We start from the raw sequence: 20,333 nt of genomic DNA, 5'->3' as shown, positions 1-20,333 counted from the left end.
ATCCACACTCCCCGTGTCTGCACCCCCGTGTCTCCGCTCCTGCCACTCGCTCTTTGTCCCCACAGACCGGCACCCGCCACGCCGCCCCGGCACCCAGCCTACACCCTCCTGGGCGGCAGCGACCATCGCTGCTCGCCGCCCCGGGCCAGAGAGCAGGGCAGGCCCTGCCCGGGGCAGCCGAGCCGCCGCAGCTCTCCCCGGGCACTGCCGCAGCCGACCGCGATCACCCCTCTCCCGCCCCACTCCCCGGGGTCCTCCCAGCCACCAGGGGGCGCTGCGCATGCGCGCGGCCTTGAGGCCCGGCCGGCGGCGCGGCGGTCCGGAAGTGGCGTGTTGTTTTGTTCCGGTATTTCCGGCGGCGGTAGCCATGGACGTGCTGAAGCAGGAGATCAGCCGCAAGCGGCAGCAGCTGGAGGAGAAGGAGCTGCTGGGGGTGAGGCCGCGGGGCGGCCCAGCAGCCGCTCGGGGGGAAGGGGGGGCCCGGGGGAGGGCGGCGGGAGCGGCCTAAAGGGCAGGCTCGGGGCGGAGCGGCCTGGGACGGGCAGGGGCTGCTGTAAGGGGATGCGGAGCTGCCCGCAGTGAAGTGGGGCGGGGCAACGGTCGCGCAGGATGAGGTTGGGGAGGATCGAGGATCACCCAGGAGGAGGTAGGGAAGGGTCACGAGTGGCCCAGGAGGAGGTAGGGAAGGATCACGAGCGGTTGGCGAAGACGAGCGGGAGCGGCCCGGGATGAGACCAGGGAAAAGATCGGTGGGTGCAGAAGCAGCTCATCGTCGGGACCTTGCTGTATGCCTTTGCCTCACGGGGCTGCATTAGCTGTTTATGTCAAGCACTGAGGAATGAGAAGAATATGTGCAACTTTATTTCACTGTGAGGGTAAGGGAGCACTGCACAGGCTGCCCAGGGAGGTTGTGGAATCTCCTTCCTTGGAGGTCTTGAAGACCTGCCTGGACGTGTTCCTGTGCGACCTGATCTAGGTGGACCTGTGTGTGATTTAGGCCCATCAAGGGACAAAAGACCGTGATTAGACTCAAGTACCAAGGACTTGAGAATTGGCAAAGGGCAGGGAGGGCTTAATTGCTGCTTATGGTCTGGGATAAAACAGACAATGGAAAGCCTTCACAAACACATTTCTGTGGAGATGCACCAAGGAAGCTCACAAAGCATTTTGTACAACAGTGATATCTCCCACCCCTTTACTGTATGAAATGACATACTTTGTGCAGCTCCTTTTAAACAGCTTTCCTATGCTCCACCCTGGGCCTTGTGCATGTCAAGTGAAGCTTCATACTAACAAGTAAATGACAAAGAATGTGGGTTTTTTTAAAGTTCCAATCATATAATCATAGAATGGTGGTGGTTGGAAGGGACCTTATGAGATCATCCAGTCCAATCCACCTGCAGAATCAGGTTCACCTAGATCAGGTCACTCAGGAATGGGTCCAGGCAGGTTTGGAAGACCTCCAGGGAAGGAGCCTCCACATCCTCCCTGGGCAGCCTGTGCCAGGACTCCCTCACTTCAACACTAGAACAGTTTTTCCTTATATTTAAGTGAAACTTTTTGTGTTCCAGCTTCATCTCATTACCCCTTGTCCTGTTACTAGATACATTGGTAAAATGGGATGTCTCAACCTCCTGACACCCACCATTTAGGTATTTGTAACTATTAATAAGATCCCTGATGCTCACATTGTGCTTTCCAGCCTGCCTGTACCTATGTGCTGCAAAGCCACTCTATACTACTGATTATTAGGGGTTCCCCCTAGTTCCCTTTACATAACAATGTAGCCATCTTTCTGAAAGGACAGAGCTGAGTTCACCAAACCAAGGAAGGGAGTTGGAGCTGTGTTTGCCCCAATATGCAAAGCTGTGAGCTGTTAACAGTTTTCCTCTTCTTTAGGGACAAAAGAAATACTTCAAACGCAGTGAGTTAGCTAAAAAGGAAGAGGAGGCCTACTTTCAGAGATGTGGCTACAAGGTATGGTGATTGTTCTTCCAGGGATTTGTATGTTTGCTTTGAAGTCTGCATTTTATTACCAACACTATAAATGTTGTTAATGATAATTGTTGTTCTTTGTTCAATCTGTTGATGTTATACATTAGCCTGTAAATGAGAAGCCACCTGGAGAGGTATGAGTTTCCAAAACCATTCTCACTGCAGGAAAAGATATGCATGATATACAGCTACTGAAGTTTGTGTTATGGTTTGGCTTTTATTTCTTTTCTGTTGGGTTTTTTTTTTTGGTTTCTTTTTAATTTTTTGTGTGTGTGAAAAGCATGAAGTGGCTTGGGATCAAAGCTTGTCTTCCTTTTCTTTTTCCATTGTGCTGTTAGGCATGAACCCTGGATCTGATACAACCACCTTGCCCCCTGCCCCTCCCCCCTAGAAAAAAAATAGCTACAATTCAGATAGTTTTATCCACAGAACTCTCATGGTCTTGTCAAAATGTCCACAATAAATCAGTAGAGTGTGGGCACATGTTAAACAGACATGATTTAAAAGGTTCTGAAAAGAACCTTTCATGCTGTCTATTTGGTTTCTTGACCATCAACCAACCAGCATTGAAACAGTGCAGCAACAGCACTTGTTTTCTTGCTGGCAATATATTAGAAAACAATTGGTAACTTAGGGTGCATCTTGCAACAAATGAGGGATCTGGAAGGCTTTATTTGCCTTTCCTGGTGTCAGGGTGATAGTTTCCTGAAATGGAAAGTATGTTGTTTTCTTTTACAAGTGTGTGTCTGCCTGCCTGCCTGATGGAACGTGTATGGGAGGGGGAATGCATTCCCTTGGGGAAGATGGAAGCTCTTATCTTGTTTGCTGATACTGGGAACAAACAGGAGCTTTGTTTTCCATTGAACTTCACCCAGTTAGTGACTTATTCTGAAACCTTGATCTGTTTGTAGAACATTTCAACTTCAATGCCAAAAGGAGTCTCAGAATGTGCAGCTGTGTAGTCCTGAGAAAGTGTTCTGTGAATCTGGTCACTCTTCCAAGTGGGAAATGGCTACCTGATGCTCTCTGAGCATTGCCTTGAATTCTTCAGAACCTTACAGGGTGGTTAAAATCCCATCATCTGTGCTGCTGAAGCACCAGTTTTGGTTTGAAATGTAACCCCTGAAAACGGTTTGAAAATAAGTTGCTGCTTTAAATCCAATACCTCTGTAGAGCCTCCCAGCTTTCTGCATTTGATCTTTACTACATTCATAAACTTTAGAATATGGACTGACCTCTTTTTAAATTCAGGTGCATTTTTGCTTTGCTTAGACTTAATAAGTTGCAATAATTTGACTTGCTTGAAAAAGAAAGCACTGAAACCAACATAACTGGTAAAGATATCGCTTGTAACTTGGAGTCCTGCTGACAGAACGGATCAAATCTTTTCCCCCAATGCTGCTGTCTCTTTATGATTTCAAGAATGTTTGTAAGTTAAAATTTGTATGTATCCTTATGAGAGTGTATTTATTTTCATATACTATATTTACACACTTGTTTATTTTCTGTCTACTGTCAATTCCCCCTTTCCTGCATCAATGGAAGTTTTCTTTTTCCCCTCCCTTTTTGTGTTCAGCATTGATTTGATTGTCCTTCCCCTGCTCGTTTCAAACACCTGTGGCCATAGGGTTGATTTCTGCATCTGCTGCTGTAGCATGGAGGATAGACTTGTGGCTGAATCCTGTAGCTGGGGCAACAGGGGTGAATCCTTCCATCCACCTGGAGCCTTGTGGACAGCAGAGTGCAAGACTGACACATTAGCCTGAAAGAATAGAAAACAGAAAAGTTTCTTGGCAAGAAAAATCTGTCTAGTAAATTCTATCAAACTGATAGAGACAAATATGGACTGAAAATGCCAATGTATTGCCCATGCGTGGGGAATACTACAGGGGGCTGTAGGATTAAGGGGAGCATTTCCTTTTTAGCAAGTACAGAAAGGAAATAAATCCTAAAAAGGAATCTTGGACAAAAACCCTGAGATGTGGGTGAGTACTGGAAATGTTTCCTTATTATAGGAATATTACCAACTGCAGTCTGCTCATGCTGTCAGAAGTGTCAAATTTGAACTTACAAAGGGAACTGTAGTTACATGACTGCTGTCTCAGAGTTACTTTGATCAAAGGGGTGGTTTGCATTATTGAAGTACTTAGTAATGAGGAAGGAAAGCTCTGTTTGATTCAGGGATCTTCTTTTAGATTAAGAGGAGTTGTTAATGAGATCCATCCCTATGAGGAGTTGGGTCTTTTTTTTTAACTCCTGAGAAAAATGTGTTACCTTAAACAAGCACCTCTCAAAACCCAAGAGCAGCCCTGATTCCCTGCTAATTGTACTCAGCTCACTGAAGCTGTGGGTAGTAAACATTTGAAGCTGGCACTGCCACTGAAAGAAGCAGCCCCTGTCTCTCTCCCTGCCCTTGGGTTTTCATTTCTGCCCGTATGTCCATGCATGTGCTATGAGCTGGATGAGGGGGTCAGATGGGCTGGGAAGAGCAAATTCTTTGTGTTTGCCAGGTTATTTTCTGTTTCAATCATTTCCCCCATCTGGTTCATCACATAGGTATGCAAATACTTTTGCATGGGTAAGGATAGAACAGGGGCAGGAATCAACAGGCAGAGGGTGGGTTTGCTATTTTCAGCACCAGTGCTGACATCTGCCTGCTAAAGTGATGCCAAACTTTAGTAACTGTCCTTTCCATTTGCTGTAGAGATTAGTAACTGCAACCTGCAAAAGTGTGAGTTAAATACTGGTACTTTTAAAAGCTTTTGTTGTTCTGCAAAATTCCATTCTAGACACTAAAAACCGAGAAGCCAGAAGTTGATCTTGTGCTATTACAATCTGTGTTCTAGGCTTCCTGTATCTTTATGTTGCTGTCAATACACAGGTGTGTTTCCAGCCACACATTAGTAACTGTGTCTGTTGAATGTAGGTACAGCAGCAAGAGGAAGAGGAGAAACCACTGACTTCATCAAATCCAGTGCTGGAACTTGAATTGGCAGAGGAAAAGTTACCAATGACCCTTTCCAGACAGGAGGTAAAATCCAGCAAAAGCAGCTGAAATTTCTTGTCAGGGCTGCTTTTTTTCCAACCAAACGTGCTTTTTAGGGCAGTTTGTATAAAATTATAAGCCTGCACTTTTATACTCAACATATGGCTTTGCACAGATGCACTTTAACAGCTCTTTCAGATGCCTTCTAGCATAGTACCCTGAGTCTCGGTGTTACCCTTGGAGAACACTGATGTGCTGCTTTCTTCCAAGGTTTTTCCCCCAGCTGCTTTTTTCTTTTGTAGCTCGTTGGTCTGAACTCAAATTTAGGAACAAAGTTTTGAAGTTCACCTTGATTTCTAGAAGCAAAAGTCCTGAAGCCAGAGCAGCTGGTTTGTTCCTTGTCCTTTCTAAGGATAAAAACACTGATGTGAATGTGAGTTCAGAAACAGATCTGTACTCTGAAGCCCAAGAGAAGCAGGAAGTTCAGAAGTACAGAATAAATTCTAATCTTGGAAATGCTGAAGTTCACAGCTGAGATCATCCCAAGGATGTCACATGCCTCCTTAATTTTGCAAGATGCTATTTTTTGAAGGAGCACATGACAGGACTTGTAATGTGGGCTGATTTGGTTTGAGGTTTGGTCTGCACATCCTGTGCAATGCACTCTGTCTCACTTTGGTGGAGGTTTAGGTGTGGCTGTGTCAGCACTCTGTCAAGCCCTGGTTTTGTGATACTTTGGCACATCAAATGCTTACCAGCATACAGCAAACACTTGAGCTAAATAAACAAATTAACGTTTCTTGTTGTCCAGCCAACCTGTTGGTATAATGAAGCGGCGGCATGAAATGAAGTGTAAGCCCTTCTCTTGATCCCCAAAGTATGGCATGGGGATTTGTGTATCAGTAAGTCTATTGCTTGATATACTCAGTATATAAATAGTGGTAAGTATAAAGAGATTTAGAAGCAATGCATGAAATAAGGAGTGGAGAGAATGAACTTCAGTTTTTGACCCTGCTCGTGACTTTGCAAATGGGCCAAGGGGAAGATGTTACACCTCTGTTATCTCTAGATTTAAAGTGATTATTGTGTTAGGTTATGGGACTCAGCATTTGCCAAATGCATAAGAATGAGACTTTTCAGCTAATCAGTCTTGCAGATGTGCTAGCACAACCTGCAGCCTAGTCAAGGAGTATTTGTATTGCCCTAGACAAGTAGATGAGTGAGACTGGCATCAAGTTGCTGTGTGTTTTTGAAAGTGGTTAGTAGGCTCTGCCAGCAGGATGTGTTTTGTGTATTCATTTAAACAAGTCAGAGCAGGAAGAAGCTGGGCTACAACAAGTGGCCTGATGTTTTGTGCAGAATTGGGGTTGGTAATGTTTGGAATGACCTTTCACTAAAACACTCTGGGAATTTTATATTTAGATTGTCAAGTATCTGGAACATGTTTTTTTCCCCTACTGCTTAAAATATTGCCATTTCCTCTTCAGTCCAGCTCAGCTTGTTATTCTAAGCAAAGTAAATAAATCCCTCCTTCATTTACCAGTTGTCCTAAGGGAGTGCTTTGATGCTTTTCAGGTCATCAGGAGGTTACGAGAGAGAGGTGAGCCCATCAGGCTCTTTGGAGAAACAGACTATGATGCCTTTCAGCGTCTGAGGAAGATAGAAATTCTTGCACCTGAAGTGAACAAGGTAAGACTGGACAGCTATTAGCTACTTATTTGCAGTGGGGTAACCAATGAGGAACCCTATAAAAGTTAATGAAAGTCAGTTTCAGTAACTTAATTTTCAGGAGGGAAAGGTAGAACAGGGCAAAGAGAAATATCTGCTCCATCTTGTGCACAATTACAATTCCTCCTGTTAGACAGATCAACCCTAGAAACTTTCTGGGCCCTTTTTCAACTGAAAAGTTGTCTCCAGCTGGGAGTAGTACCTCAGCCTGTGCTTTTTAACCCACAGAGAAGACAGTCCTTTACTGCCAAAACTGTCCTGTGTTGGCAGTTATACACATCTCCGAGGAGGCACAGGTCAGTAAGAGGACTGCATCCTGTCTTTCTGGAATGTGGATGATTTTTCAAATCACTTGATTCCAGAGCTGTAACTTGTTATGGAAATGACATTTTCCTTCCCTTTGCCTTTAAAGTAGACATCAGTTCAAAAAATGACTGAAAGATGTATCACAGTTAACTGGTTGTTTCCTTTTGCCTTAAGAATGGATCGATGCATTGAGGAGATGCTGTTGGGCTTTGTTCTGCATTCACTGTTAGATTTCCAACTCAGCTAAGAGAGCTACAAGTTGGATTTTCACAGAATCACAGAATGTTAGGGGTTGTAAGGGATTTTGAGAGATCATCTAGTCCAACCCCCCTGGCAGAGCAGGTCATCTAGAGTAGGTCACACAGGAACTCGTCCAGGTGGGTTTTGAATGTCCCAGAGAAAGAGACTCCACAACCCATCTGGACAGCCTGTTCCAGTGCTCCCTCACCCTCACAGTGAAGAATTTTCTTCCCTAATTTGTGGCAAACTGAATTGTGTGAAGCATTTTTGTTGGAGCTGCCTAGGAAAGTAGAGCTTTTAAGAGAAGATAAACAGATCTAAATGATTAAAACATACGGATTTCTGCTAATGAAAGCTTCCCCACCGGTAACAGTTACAAGCAGCAGGGAATAGTGAGCTCTTAAATAGGATTGTGTTGGATATTTGTGTTATATGTTTCAGTCACTCCTGTTGCCACACGTGGCTTTAAATGTAGATAGTCACCGTAACCAGCTTGTGGTTCAGACATTTTTAGACTACTAAATGACTAAGTGATTTTGTGCTGCCATTCAGTGGGATCTTGACTGGCTTGAGAGTTGGGCAGAGAGGAACCTCATGAGGTTTAACAAGGACAAGTGCAGAGTCCTGCACCTGGGAAGGAACAACCCCATGCACCAATACAGGCTGGGGGTTGAACTGCTGAAGAGCAGCTCTGCAGAGAGAGATCTGGCAGTCCTGATTGATAATAAGCTAAAGATGAGCCAGCAATTTGCCCTCGTGGCCAAGAAGGCCAATGGCATCCTGGGATGCATCAAGAAGAGTGTGGGAAGCAGGTCAAGGAAGGTTCTTCTCCCTCTCTACTCTGCCCTGGTGAGACCTCATCTGGAGTCCCGTGTCCAGTTCTGGGCTCCTCAGCTCAAGAGGGACAGGGAAGTGCTGGAGAGAGTCCAGCACAGGGCCACCAAGATGATCAAGGGTATAAAACATCTTTCATACAAGGAAAGACTGCAGGAACTGGGGCTGTTTAGTCTGGAGAAGAGGAGACTGAGGGGAGATCTTATTAATATTTACAAATATCTAAAAGGTGGGTGTCAGGAGGTTGGGACATCCTTTTTTTCTATAGTAGCTAGCAACAGGACAAGGGGTAATGGGATGAAGCTGGAACACAAAAAGTTCCACTTAAACATAAGAAAAAACTATTTCACTGTGAGGGTGAGGGAGCCCTCTGCCCAGAGGGGTTGTGGAGTCTCCTTCCTTGGAGGTCTTCAAGACCCACCTGGACATGTTCCTCTGCGACCTGATCTAGGTGACTCTGATTCTGCGGGGGGGTTGGACTAGATGATCTCTAAAGGTCCCTTCCAACCCCTACCATTCTATGATTCTATGATTAGTAGAAATGCTCCAGACAGTTAAATATAATAATAGAAGAGAGGGAATAACTACAAATCTCTTGCCAGTGGAGTGGCTGAATTTATCTAAGGGTAAGAAATGTCACACTCCTTTATAGAGCTTGATATTTTATGTCTCAAGATAACAATTCAAATCTTCTAACTGTGACTAAGTTTCTTGTATTTAAAAGCAGCTATAAGCTTTTATATACATGTTTTCAAACAGATTCTAATGTATTTTTTCAACCACCTGTTCTAGAGTTGGAGATTTTACATGCTTAATCTATATAAAACATTCTGCTGTGTTTAAATCATTGGTAGTAAAGGGAAACTACATAAATGTGTGATGTGATAGTACTGAAGGAGTGCTATGTAGGTTTTTTCAGGGTGTATGAAAAGGCTTGAATAGTTGATGATGTTTATGGTCTGTTTTCTGCTTGTTTTGGGGTGGTTCAGTGCATTCCTTGGAGAACATTCCACTTAAACATAAAAAAACCATATTTCACCGTGAGAGTGAGGGAGCCCTGGCACAGGCTGCCCAGAGGGGTTGTGGAGTCTCCTTCCTTGGAGGTCTTCAAGACCCACCCGGACATGTTCCTCTGTGACTTGATCTAGGTGACTCTGATTCTGCAGGGGGGTTGGACTAGATGATCTCTAAAGGTCCCTTCTAACCCCTACCATTCTGTGATTCCATGATAATATGTTGTGAAGAAAGACATAAAAGTTGATTCAGTCCTTCACGCTTTTGTGGTGAAAAAAAATACTGAAGTCATTTGATAGGTAAGAACATTGCAGAAGTTCATGCACCTGCTTTTTGTGAAGTGCTGAAGCAATCCAGAAACTATTCATTGAATTCAGTTTAAGTTCATACAGCAAAGCCAACCCCTTCTGCATGCTTTTACAGAGGTTGGCTTTTCTGAAGCGGAAGTTGGATGCTCACAGTGATAATCCTGAGCTGCTTTTATTTACTCGAGGGTTTCTGTTTGTAAATGTGTAATTTCTTATCTTTTCTAGGGCCTGAGAAATGATCTAAAAGCTGCTTTAGATAAGATTGACCAGCAGTATCTGAATGAAATCGTGGGCGGTCAGGAAGCAGGAGACGATGACTCACAGAATGACTTGAAGGTGCACGAGGAGAACACAACCATTGAAGAACTAAAAGTATGTCATGAGTGGATCCTAATTGAGAGATTTTTAGGTGTAATATATTGTTTTGAGAAAGCTTCAGGATTATTTGAACAAAGTTATCTTGTTTTCACCATCTAACTTAGGCTGTCTGCAGTATCCTTCAATATCTGTTAGGAGATTTAGGTTTCTAGGCCTTGAGTTGCACCATAGGTGCCTACAGTAGATGGATGAAGACTCAAGTGGTCTTTGTTTACAGCACCTTGTCAAAAAGGGGGCAGGAGCTTCCTGCAAGGAAAGTGATACAGTTAGGGTTCCTTCTGCAGGAGATTTGCAAGGAGAATTGAAAAAAGAAATACCTGACTGGTCATAAATTTTAAAGCCTTTCCAATGAATATTGGAGAGGATAATAAACTTAATACCAGTGAATTTTCCCTGTACAAGGAAGATGGACTCTGAAAAATAGACACACAGAAAGGATGTTGGATATAAAAACATCCAGGACAAAATAAAAGAAGTGGACATCAGAAATAGGCAAATCACAGGAAACAGAAGAAATGCAGAAATGTTATGTCCCAGAAGAAACTTCAGTGCTATTGAATTGTGTTCTGAAGGAGTACTGTGGTATTGCATGAGTGAGTGGGGAATGAGTGCCATGAAATGCACTCAGCACCTGGTGTTGTAGGGTAAGGTTTTGAAAAGATTTTGATGTCAGGAGGATGGGGCAGCACTTTTTTCTGTTGTATCCAGTGACAAGACAAGGGGTAACGGGAAGAAGCTGGAACACAAAGAGTTCCATTTAAGCGTAAGGAAAAACTGTTCTACTGTTCAGGTGAGGGAGCCCTGGCACAGGCTGCCCAGGTAGGGTGTTGAGGCTCCTTCTCTGCAGGCTTCCAAACCTGCCTGGATGTGTTCCTGTGTGACCTGATCTAGGTGGACCTGCTTCTGCAGGAGGGTCGGACTAGATGGTCCCTAAAGATCCCTTTCAGCCCCTACCATTCTGTGAAGCACATTAACTTAAGGTGAGTGAAGGCTTTTACACTTAATCTTCAAAACTCTTTGCAGGAGTTAATCTTCATAACATCCATCCAAAAGAGTGTTTAAGAAATAACCTGATTTATAACTGAAAGCTTAAATTAATACATTATTATTAGGAGCTAGTCTTTGGCTTTTTGTTAGAAAAACAGGACTTGTGGTTTAAAATAACTGCACTACCAGAATGGATACTAATTGAAGTGAGACTGGATTTTATCAATGTATTAGTTCACAGAATCACAGAATAGTGGGGATTGAAAGGGACCTCTTTTGAAACGTGAGATCAATGGGAATAGATCAGAAATCCAACTATACTCACTGGAATATGTTTCTAAAAGTTACTTTTAGTATTAACAGTTTTGAGGCTCTGTCAGGAATTTGGAGTTTCAGAGCATGCTGCTGGGGTTTTGTGGTGCTTTGGGTTGGTTTTTCTTTAGCTTTTGTTCCCTCAGTTTCACAGTTACAATTAAATGCAATGGTAAAAAGCCCCAGTACATCAGAGAATTGAAATAGCTTAATGAAATAATTAGGTTAATGGATGGCTTTGGGGATCTCAAAAAATACAGTGCACCCACAGTCCCCCTCCATATAGTTCTGTCAGACAGCTGCTAATTGTGCCAATAGCTTAGTAGCTAATGAATGAAAAATTACTATTGGCTTGAGTGTTCAGAAATAATCATGTTGTCTTTTGGACTTCGGTGTTTTTAATAGATTAATGACTCTCAGAAGCATATCTAGCTGTTCCATTCCCTTGCCTAATGACTAGTTCTGACTACTGGAGGATTTTGTTCTTGATGCAGTGGATCTCTGCTGTGGTGGTGGCAAACTTGTAGACAGTATGGAAATAATTGCCTTTTACTTCTCTCCTGTTTTAGGCTTTGGGAGAATCCTTAGGACGAGGTGATGATCACTATGATATGGACATTATAACAAAGTTCTTGAAGGTATAAACTCTACAAAATTATTCTGTAGCTGTGACATTTTGTGTATAGAAGGGATGGTTTCAGCTGCTTGGAAAAACTCACGTTATGCTTAAGATGTTGGGGTGGTTTTTTTTAATGCTTGTCACCTCACAGCCTTGTCTGGTCACAGAAGTCACTTCTGGTAGACCTGGGGAAGAGCTGTGGGAAAAGCAGCATTCTTCAAAATGTTCTCCTGCTTTTCCAGACATAAATAAATAAGGGTTTGATTTCTGTGTGATAATTGAGGCAGTAGTTGCTTCTGTGTACTACTATGGCATGAAGAACTTCCATGGGATCATTGCCTCCCTTCCTCAGCATCAGTGCAGGCTGGCATGAAATATCATTGCATACTGTGATGTGATATGATATGTGACAGTTTTAAAGGAAGTCCACTGAGGAAGCAGGTTAAAGTGGACAGCAGACATTTTTTTATAGCTCTCCTTCCTCCCAGCACTCATACCTACACTTGTTTCCTTGTGTGTGCCTTTTCATGCATGCTTCTCCCTCAGCCATGTGTTCTGATGATAAGAGGGTTGTTTGTATCTCTCCTTGCCTACCCCTATGAAGGAGGCTTCTTGCCTTTTTGATTCAGGTATCTCTGAAAGATGAATCTTGCTATGGTGGCTTCAAGCCCTCTTCACATCAGTTTTGCTGTGGTTGTCGCTAGGTGGCCCTATTACATAAATTTCCTTGTTCTTTGTCCAGTTTCTTCTTGGAGTTTGGGCTAAGGAGCTGAATGCCAGAGAGGACTATGTGAAACGAGGGGTGCAGGGAAAGCTGAACAGTGCCACTCAGAAGCAGACAGAATCCTACCTAAGGCCACTCTTCAGAAAACTTAGGAAAAGGGTGAGTCACTTCTCAGTCTCACTTTCTTGTAAGAGTTCTTTTACCTTCTGCTTTCAAAACACTCAGTGGATAGGGCCCTTTCCTAAGGTAATGTTATCTTCACTGAAGAACAGAGGAGAAGTGATCTGGTCAGGGTTGCTGTGTCTGAAGCCCGTGACTCCCAGTCTGGACCTGTTTATCTTGACCAGTTAATTCTTGTGCCTACCAACTGCCTTTCCAAGTGTTGATTTATGCATCACCTGCTATTCCTGAATTGGAATCATATTTTGCACTTTGCCACTAGCTACTAGGTGTTAACACTTAACCTTTCTTGCTCCAGGTCCTTCATCTAAATTACATGGATGTTTTCCTTTGTTAAGGTCCTCAAGCCAGGAGAGATGCTAAACTCCATAAATGCTGAGTAGGATGATTTTCCTGAGCTGCTATTCTGAAGTTAAAGAAGTCTCTTTTTTTCCTTCTCTTTCTTCTCCTGTAGACACTTCCTGCAGACATCAAAGAGTCCATCACAGATATCATTAAGTTCATGTTACAGAGGGAATATGTGAAGGTATGTTTGGTTGCACTCTCCTGGTGTGTTTGAGCTGTCTGGTTCTAATAGATTGAGTTTATTACTCCAATACTTTGCATTTTTGAAGATACAGAGCTGGAAATGCACACAACATATATTAAAAAGGAAAAGAAAAATGTCTGTTGAAGGGTGAGCTCCAGGTAGAGCTGGGTCCACAGCCTGTCAGAAGGTCTTCCAAGGCTAGTGAAACTGCAGAGCTTTATGAGAACAAAGAGGATTTTTCTCACAGATGGTTGTATTAAATTCCAGAGGAATCCTGGGTGGGAAACCTGATACTGTGAGATTAAATTAAGGTATTGAATTAATAGTAATAGAGTGTTGATTAATTAATTAGGAATTAATTGAGGCAAACTGAGTTATTGGATATGAGCCACTGTCTTTGACTATGCTGACGTTAGCTGGCCTGGTAAGATTGAGGTAGGTGAATGAAAAGTCTTTTGGACAAAGTCTGCTTAGTTGAGGAGGCAGAAGTACTTTGACATACAACATCAAAGGCAGCATTAGGTTTTGTTTGTAGCTGCCTGCAGAAATGGAACTCTGTCAGAAGCACTGATAGTATTTGCTTAAGCAGCTTTGGCTATGCAGAGGAGATTGAGATGTGTTTTGCTTTTCAATTTCTAGTATTTGTTACAGTTCTTGTGAGGACTGGGGATAATTTTTGTCAAGTAAGCTAGCAAACCTGCTTTTGTGGCTGCAGAAACTTGAGATGGCCTAAGGCAAATGTAATCCAAATCATTTGTCAGTGGAACTAGAAGTGTGGGAGGTATGAGGATGGCCTTTTGTTTGGGGCTTGTTTTTTTCCTTTTGGACGTCATCGTTATGCTGAACTTCCCTTTCCAATGCCTTCCCAAAGAAAGCAGTGAGTGTGCAGGTATGTGGTGTACCTCAGGGGTTCATCAGCTGTGCTCCTCTGCCAGGGGTGTTGGCGTTATGTACACTTCACAGACTGCTTTGGGGAGGACTGAGTTTACCTCTGGAAGTTGTTATTCTTTCAATTATGCTAACGAGCCTTCTGCTTTTAAAGATGCTCCTATCCTCTTCCAGTTTGCTTCCTAAGAGACTTGTCTCTTTCTGCCTGCTGTTGTCTTCTGTGCTTTGTGCAGCCTGTAGCCTACTGTCAGCCCCAAATTCTTCCTGCTTTGTTAGATGAAATGCTTGAAAGATTTGCATTTTGAAGTCAACACATGACAGTAGCCAAAATGCAAGTTGTTCAGTCCACCTTAATTAACCCTCTTGTGACAGTCCTGGAAGGGTCTTTAACTGTATGTTCACATAATGTGTTTCATCACTATATTTAAGTCAGCAAGTAGATCTTTGACTAAGACTGTTCAGATGTTGGGGAAGCCTAAGTCCCATGTACAGGTTTACTCTCAGCTCTGTCTGCACCTCCTGTCCTTGTTTGTTTTTCACCTCCCAGTTTACTCAGTGCCACATGGGGAGAAATTGCACCCACTGGTTGTGATTGCTGCTCCTTACTTCTTATAGTCTCTAAATAGATAAGTGAACTCTTTATCACTTGTCTTTATCAGTGAATCTTGTAGCTGTTTGCTAATAGCAGAGGAATGTCCTACTCCTTCTTGAAGCAGTTTGTGTTAATTGCATGTATATCTGTCCCACTCACTTCCTGGCTCTCAGCTGTTGTGGGGTTTTTTAAGCTCTGTACTTCCCTTCCTTTCTGCTTTCTATTAATTTTCACTTCAAGTTTTATCCATACTCTTCCCCAGGGATGTTGTCTGCTACAGCTTTAGAAACAAGATCTGCTATCGTGATGAGGAAATTCCAGATTCGTTTACTGCTGCTACTGCTTTGTTCATAAACATTGGCACAAATGTGCATATTTCACCAAGGCTTGTAGAGCCTCTTTGGAAGTGAGCTCCTCTCTCTGAGAGTTGCCAGGCCCTGTGCACTCCCCTGTGCTGGGAGACCTCAGCCCTGTGCACACAACATCAGCCCACGATGGGCTGTGCTTACAGACAGGCTCTGCAAACACAGCAGCCAGGCTTCTAGGGGTGATTACAGCTGAGAAGCCTATGGAAACCTGAGAAGGCTGGAAATAGTCCCAGTAAACTTTATTTTTAATCAAGGTAATGAGACTGTGCCTTATCCAGTGTTTTCTTTCCTCAGGTAAAGCCCATAGTCCTTGCTTCCCACAGAGTTCAGCGTGAATGTGAGTGGTGTTAGGAAGGTGTGTGTACAATCAGCTCATGTCGTGCAGTGAAACCTGATTCAGAGAGGCTGTAAAAATGCACAGACCCTCTGCTGTCTGATGCTTTTTCTTTGCTAAGAGTGTGTGTGCTGTGCTCCCTCAGGCAAACGATGCCTACCTTCAGATGGCTATTGGCAATGCTCCCTGGCCCATCGGTGTCACCATGGTGGGCATCCACGCGCGGACGGGCCGTGAGAAGATCTTCTCCAAGCACGTAGCCCACGTGCTCAATGATGAAACACAGAGGAAGTACATCCAGGTAACACTGGCTTTTGAAATCCAACAGATTGGCCTTTGGATACAGGGGATCTTTGAGATATGTTGGTTTCATAGTGTGGTGGTTTAGCCCTGGCTAAGTGCCAGGTGCCCACCAAGTCGTTCTATCCCCCCCCCATCCGAAACTGGACAGGGGAGTGAGAGATATAACGAGCGGTTTGTGAATTAAGGACAGGGAGATCACTCAGCAATTAGTGTTGTGGGCAAAACAGACTCAGCTTGGGGAGAAATGCTCTGATTTATTAATGAACAATCAAATCAGAGCAGAGAACATGAGAAATAAAGAAACTTTAAAACCCTCCCCCCACCCCTTCCTCTTCCCAGACTCTCCTTCCTTCCCCCACAGCAGCGCAGGGGATGGGGGTTACCGTCTGTTCATTACAGATGGACTTTGCTACTGCTGCTTCTCAGAAGGAGGCCTCCTCACACTTCCCACTGCTACACTGTGGGGTCCCTCATGAGCTTCTCCAGCGTGGGTCCTTCCCATGGGCTGCAGCTCCTCACGAACTGCTCCAGCATGGGGCCTGCCACAGGGGCAGCTCCTCACACCCTGCCTGTACTGGCAGAACAGTCCTTCAGGTACTGACTGCTCCAGCCTGAGTCCCTCAGGGGATCACAAGTCCTGACAGCAAACCTGCTCTGGTGTGGGCTCCTCTCTCCCCATGGGCTCCCAGGGCCTGCCAGGCACTTGCTCCAGGGTGAGTTTCCCACAGTCACAGCCTCCTTCAGGCATCCACCTGCTCCGGTGTGGGCTCCTCCACGGGCTGTGAGTGGATCTCTACTTCCCAGTGGCCTCCATGGACTGCAGGGGCACAGCTGCCTCACCATGGTCTTCACCACAGGGCACAGGGGAGTCTGTCTTTCAGGCCATAAACACCCTCCTCCTCCTCCTTCTCTACTGACCTTGGTGTCTGCAGAGATATTTTCACGTTCTCATTCCCTGTTCCTGCTGCAGTTTAGCAACTGCCCCACAACTTCTTCCAGGGCTGGGCTGTGAACAGGATGCTCTGTGATTCTATCTGAACACCCAAGTAGTTGTGAAGACCTGCTTCATTCCCTTGAGTTCCTTCACTGCTTAATTCAGGATTTTAACATCGTGTGTGGAATTTAATACCATGAAATAGAACCCTTCTGACTGTTTCTGCAACTAGTTAAGTACAAAACTTGTTACTTCATCTGTCTGAGCTCAGAATTCCAGGTTTAGTGCCTCATGTGCATGTTGTATCCATGTCATGAACTCTGGTTGTGGTAGCAGTGATGTTTTTCTCTGACCTTTCAGTGTAGTGTGTGAACAAGTCTGAGGGAAAAAAAGATTTTCTTGTATTGTTAAATGCTGGGTTAATGGCTGACTCTGACCTTAAGGACCTTTTCCAACCTAAGCAATTGTATGGTTCTAAATGGATTTGCCTCTTGCCAGTTGCAGTTTTGTTGACATAAAGACCTGACTTAACTCTGAAGTCTCCAGAGCAACATCATGGAGCTCAGAGCTGCTGGCAGGAGAGGTTTACAGACATGTCTTCCTGCTGCAGCAGCAGGACTCCTGGTGCTTTTCAACCTCTGCAGATGTCTGCAAGCAGAATGCAATTTCCCCTTCTCCCCGAGCCTCTTCGTATTTGGGCTACAAGTATAACTTTTGGTTTCTCTTCAGCTGTAGTTCTAATATCATAACCTGAGAAAATACCAACACTTACAGAGCCAGCAAATTAAACTTGACCAGTTCTTTTGTAAGGTGAAAATTGGCTGCCTCAGAGACAGGTTCCAGTTACAGTAATGCTTGCAAGTACTTAAGGGATGAAACAGCTTATGTGAAACTAAATAACTTTGTTGTCAGTCTTTAAAAAGAAGAGTTTTGCACTCTGAAGGAAGACTGATGTGGGCCTCTACAGGGCCATAATGCTGCTTCTCCAAATTTGGTGGATAATTGGCTGTTTGACACTCTTCTAGCAGGAAGACCTCTGCTCTGTAGGGTTGCTTGAGCTCTCTTCTTGGATCTTGTGGAAGATACAACACATGAACAGCCCAGTTTGCCTCTTGTTTGGGGTTTCATCAGTTGGTGAAGGAAACCTTTCTGTCCAGCTTCCCACTGTGCATTTGTTATCTGTGCTTCTGAGTCACACAGCTTGCTGAAGCAGAGGCTGAGCTGGCTTTCAATGTGGATGTTCTCCGTGCCAGCTGTAAATAGCGGGTCTCGCTTGGCTCAGGCTGGAGGATGGAATATTGTCTGTGCTGCCAGCAGTGGCATGGAGGTCCCATGTTTCTCATTTGCCATGAATCTGGGATCTTAACATACAATCAAGGAGTCTTTAGGGTGCTGGGATGTATTTTCCAGACTTGCCTGTGCTGAAAAGGCCAAAGCATCCTCTGTTGAACCAGTTGTCCCTTCAGTGAGGAGGCATCTTCCATGAGGAGTCTCTAGCGACAGCCACATGCCTCTGCCATCTTGGATTACAATGTCACTGCTAAATTACACTGCCACCACAGCAGTTTCCTTTCTTCTTTGTTAGGCTTTTTATGCATAACTTGAAAGAACATAATCACAGGGTTTGTCTCATGTTGGTTTTTGGCAATTGATGCCTTGAAAGGGATGAAGAAATTGATGTTCTGCCTTTCTTCTGGGTTCCTCCTTCAGTCTGCCTCCACAGAGGTCTGCCACCATGGAGGGCAATGACATCTCTCCTCTAGAGAAACTTTTCAGTTCTTCTCATAGCTGTGCAGCTTGTTTTGGTGTTACAACTTGCTTTTTGCTCTATAAATTTACTTCTAATATCCAGGTTTCTTTTCAGAAATGATCTATGGTGATAGTGTCGTTTATGCCCTGGTAGTGAAGAGGGACAAGAGCATTGCTGTGGGCCTTCACTGTGAGTCTGCCATGAGGGGCTGAGTCTGTGGGCTCATCAGTTATGCTACAGATGACTCTAATATGGGAAATAACTTGACACTTTGCAGGCAGAAAGGTTCATAAAACATCCAAACTGGAAAAACAACCAGATTAAAAAAACCCCAAGCTCCAAAATAGCAACTTTTTGCCTTAAATTCTTCTTGTTAAGCTTAAAAGTGTTGTAAACTGTGAAGTTTGTGTGGCAGCCTCATTACAGTGTTGTCCTGTTAATTCCAGGGGCTGAAGAGGCTGATGACCATTTGCCAGAAGCACTTCCCAACAGACCCTTCCAAGTGTGTGGAGTACAACGCCTTGTGAGGCTCTGCGCTCTCCAACATCTGACTCACCTTTTCGCCTCTTAGACCCAGAGAGGATCAAAGAGACAGAATCTGGGCTTCAACACCAACAGGAACTTAGGGTGGGCTTTGCACCAAAAAAAAAAGCATAAAGCAACAGCTTTTCTCCAGCTTCCTTTTTACAAGCCTCATTTATTTAGATTCCCTTTAAATCTCTGCTCGGTGCTGAACACACCCACTCCCTGGCAGAGGGTTGGGGTTGTTTTAAGGGGTTGTGACCAGGTACCAAGGAACATAACCCTTACTTTTATTCAGGGAATCCTACAGACTAAACTGTTTTCCCCTGGTGTGGAGCTTGAGGTGAGACTCAGCCCTGCACAAGAGCCCATGTGGAGCTTTTTTGGCTGCTTTCCCGTTGGAGACTGATGTGGGGAGATGATTAGAGGGAAGCAGTTGGGTCTCAGTCTTGGTTATTTCTGTAAATATGAAGACTTTATTGGCTAATCTTTCATGTGGTATTTATCAGGAGAATAAAAACCCCAGATATATTTCTCAGCTGAAAAATACAGCCAGCCTCAGTGCAAAGAGTTTTTGATCTGGAATGCATCTGATTTGGCTCTTTGTTTTTGGTAATGACATTTTTAATGTAAACCTTCTGGGCTTGGGGGAAGTAATCTTATGGCTCTTGAGGCTTTCAAATCCCATTTTTACACATCTGGAGAAAATTTCAGTCTGCTGGGCATGGCACAGAAAATAATTGGGACCTCCCATGACCACCAATGGTATTTGGAGGAACCACAAGTTGTTACCATTGTGCATCTTGACTGGGAATGGTGAAGAGACTCACAGAAACGAAGATGGCTGAAGTCTGCAGCACCAGGGAAGTATTGAAACTTTGTTAGTGGTGCAGGTTGAAAGTCTTAGGCTGAAATGATGCCCTTCTTCAGATTAAAGAGCCTTGGTGTCTCTGCAAGAGCATGAACGAGTCCTTTTCTGAAGGAGGCCTTTCTGGGACCTAGAGCAAAACTGCAATTGCATCACGGAATCACAGGCCCGTGTCACTGGAGGACACCTTTAAGACTCAGTCTGACCCAGCACTGCCACTTCCTGAAGGGCTGTGTCAGTATCCAGTGTGGGTTTGTTTGAGCCCTCCCCTTGGGCAGCAGGACCCGCTGCTCACTTCCACAGGTGTCACCCAGCTCTGGGGGTAGTTGTGGTGTCCTGTGGTACAGTGACACTTGGCACTGCCTGAGGTGCAACAAGGCCCAGGGCTGGGTCCTGCACCTGGGCCATGACACCCCCAGGCAACACTTCAGGCTTGGGATAAAGGGGCTGAAGAGCTGTCCTGCAGAAAAGCACCTGAGGGTGTTGATGGACAGTGGCTGCAGATGAGCCAGCAGTGTGCTCAAGTGGGCAAGGACGCAAATGGCATCCTGCCTTGTATTAGAAATAGTGTGAGCAGCAGGACCAGGGCAGGGATTGTCCCCCTGTACTTGCTGAGGCCCCTACCTCGAGTGTT

At 44.5% G+C, this 20,333-nt stretch overlaps 1 protein-coding gene across 2 annotated transcripts; it reads left to right on the top strand.

Moving 5' to 3' along the window:
- Positions 1–329: 329 nt before the first annotated feature.
- Positions 330–19,382, top strand: PRPF18 (pre-mRNA processing factor 18). Of its 2 annotated transcripts, XM_062019923.1 has the most exons (11): positions 330–433; positions 1,900–1,977; positions 2,103–2,129; positions 4,922–5,026; positions 6,557–6,670; positions 9,637–9,783; positions 11,658–11,726; positions 12,450–12,590; positions 13,066–13,137; positions 15,468–15,623; positions 18,756–19,382. In XM_062019923.1, exons 1-11 carry the CDS (start codon positions 368–370, stop codon positions 18,834–18,836), a joined length of 1,056 nt encoding a protein of 351 aa, XP_061875907.1. In that variant the 5' UTR covers positions 330–367; the 3' UTR covers positions 18,837–19,382. The 2 variants fall into 2 exon arrangements, with proteins under 2 accessions (XP_061875907.1, XP_061875900.1); XM_062019916.1 differs by lacking the exon at positions 2,103–2,129 and having other exon boundaries at positions 331–433.
- Positions 19,383–20,333: the final 951 nt, after the last annotated feature.

The sequence above is a fragment of the Colius striatus genome, chromosome 1 (genome assembly GCF_028858725.1).
Source record: "Colius striatus isolate bColStr4 chromosome 1, bColStr4.1.hap1, whole genome shotgun sequence".
NCBI lineage: Eukaryota > Metazoa > Chordata > Aves > Coliiformes > Coliidae > Colius > Colius striatus.
Note: the sequence above shows the minus strand (reverse complement) of the source record. Positions and strands in the feature narration are given on the sequence as shown.

Excerpts from the sequence above, each read along its gene's own strand:
- PRPF18 (XM_062019923.1), top strand. The coding sequence starts at position 368 with ATGGACGTGCTGAAGCAGGAGATCAGCCGCAAGCGGCAGCAGCTGGAG. Across the intron at positions 5,027-6,556 it reads TGACCCTTTCCAGACAGGAG|GTCATCAGGAGGTTACGAGA; the intron begins GTAAAATCCAGC and ends GATGCTTTTCAG. Across the intron at positions 15,624-18,755 it reads CACAGAGGAAGTACATCCAG|GGGCTGAAGAGGCTGATGAC; the intron begins GTAACACTGGCT and ends TGTTAATTCCAG.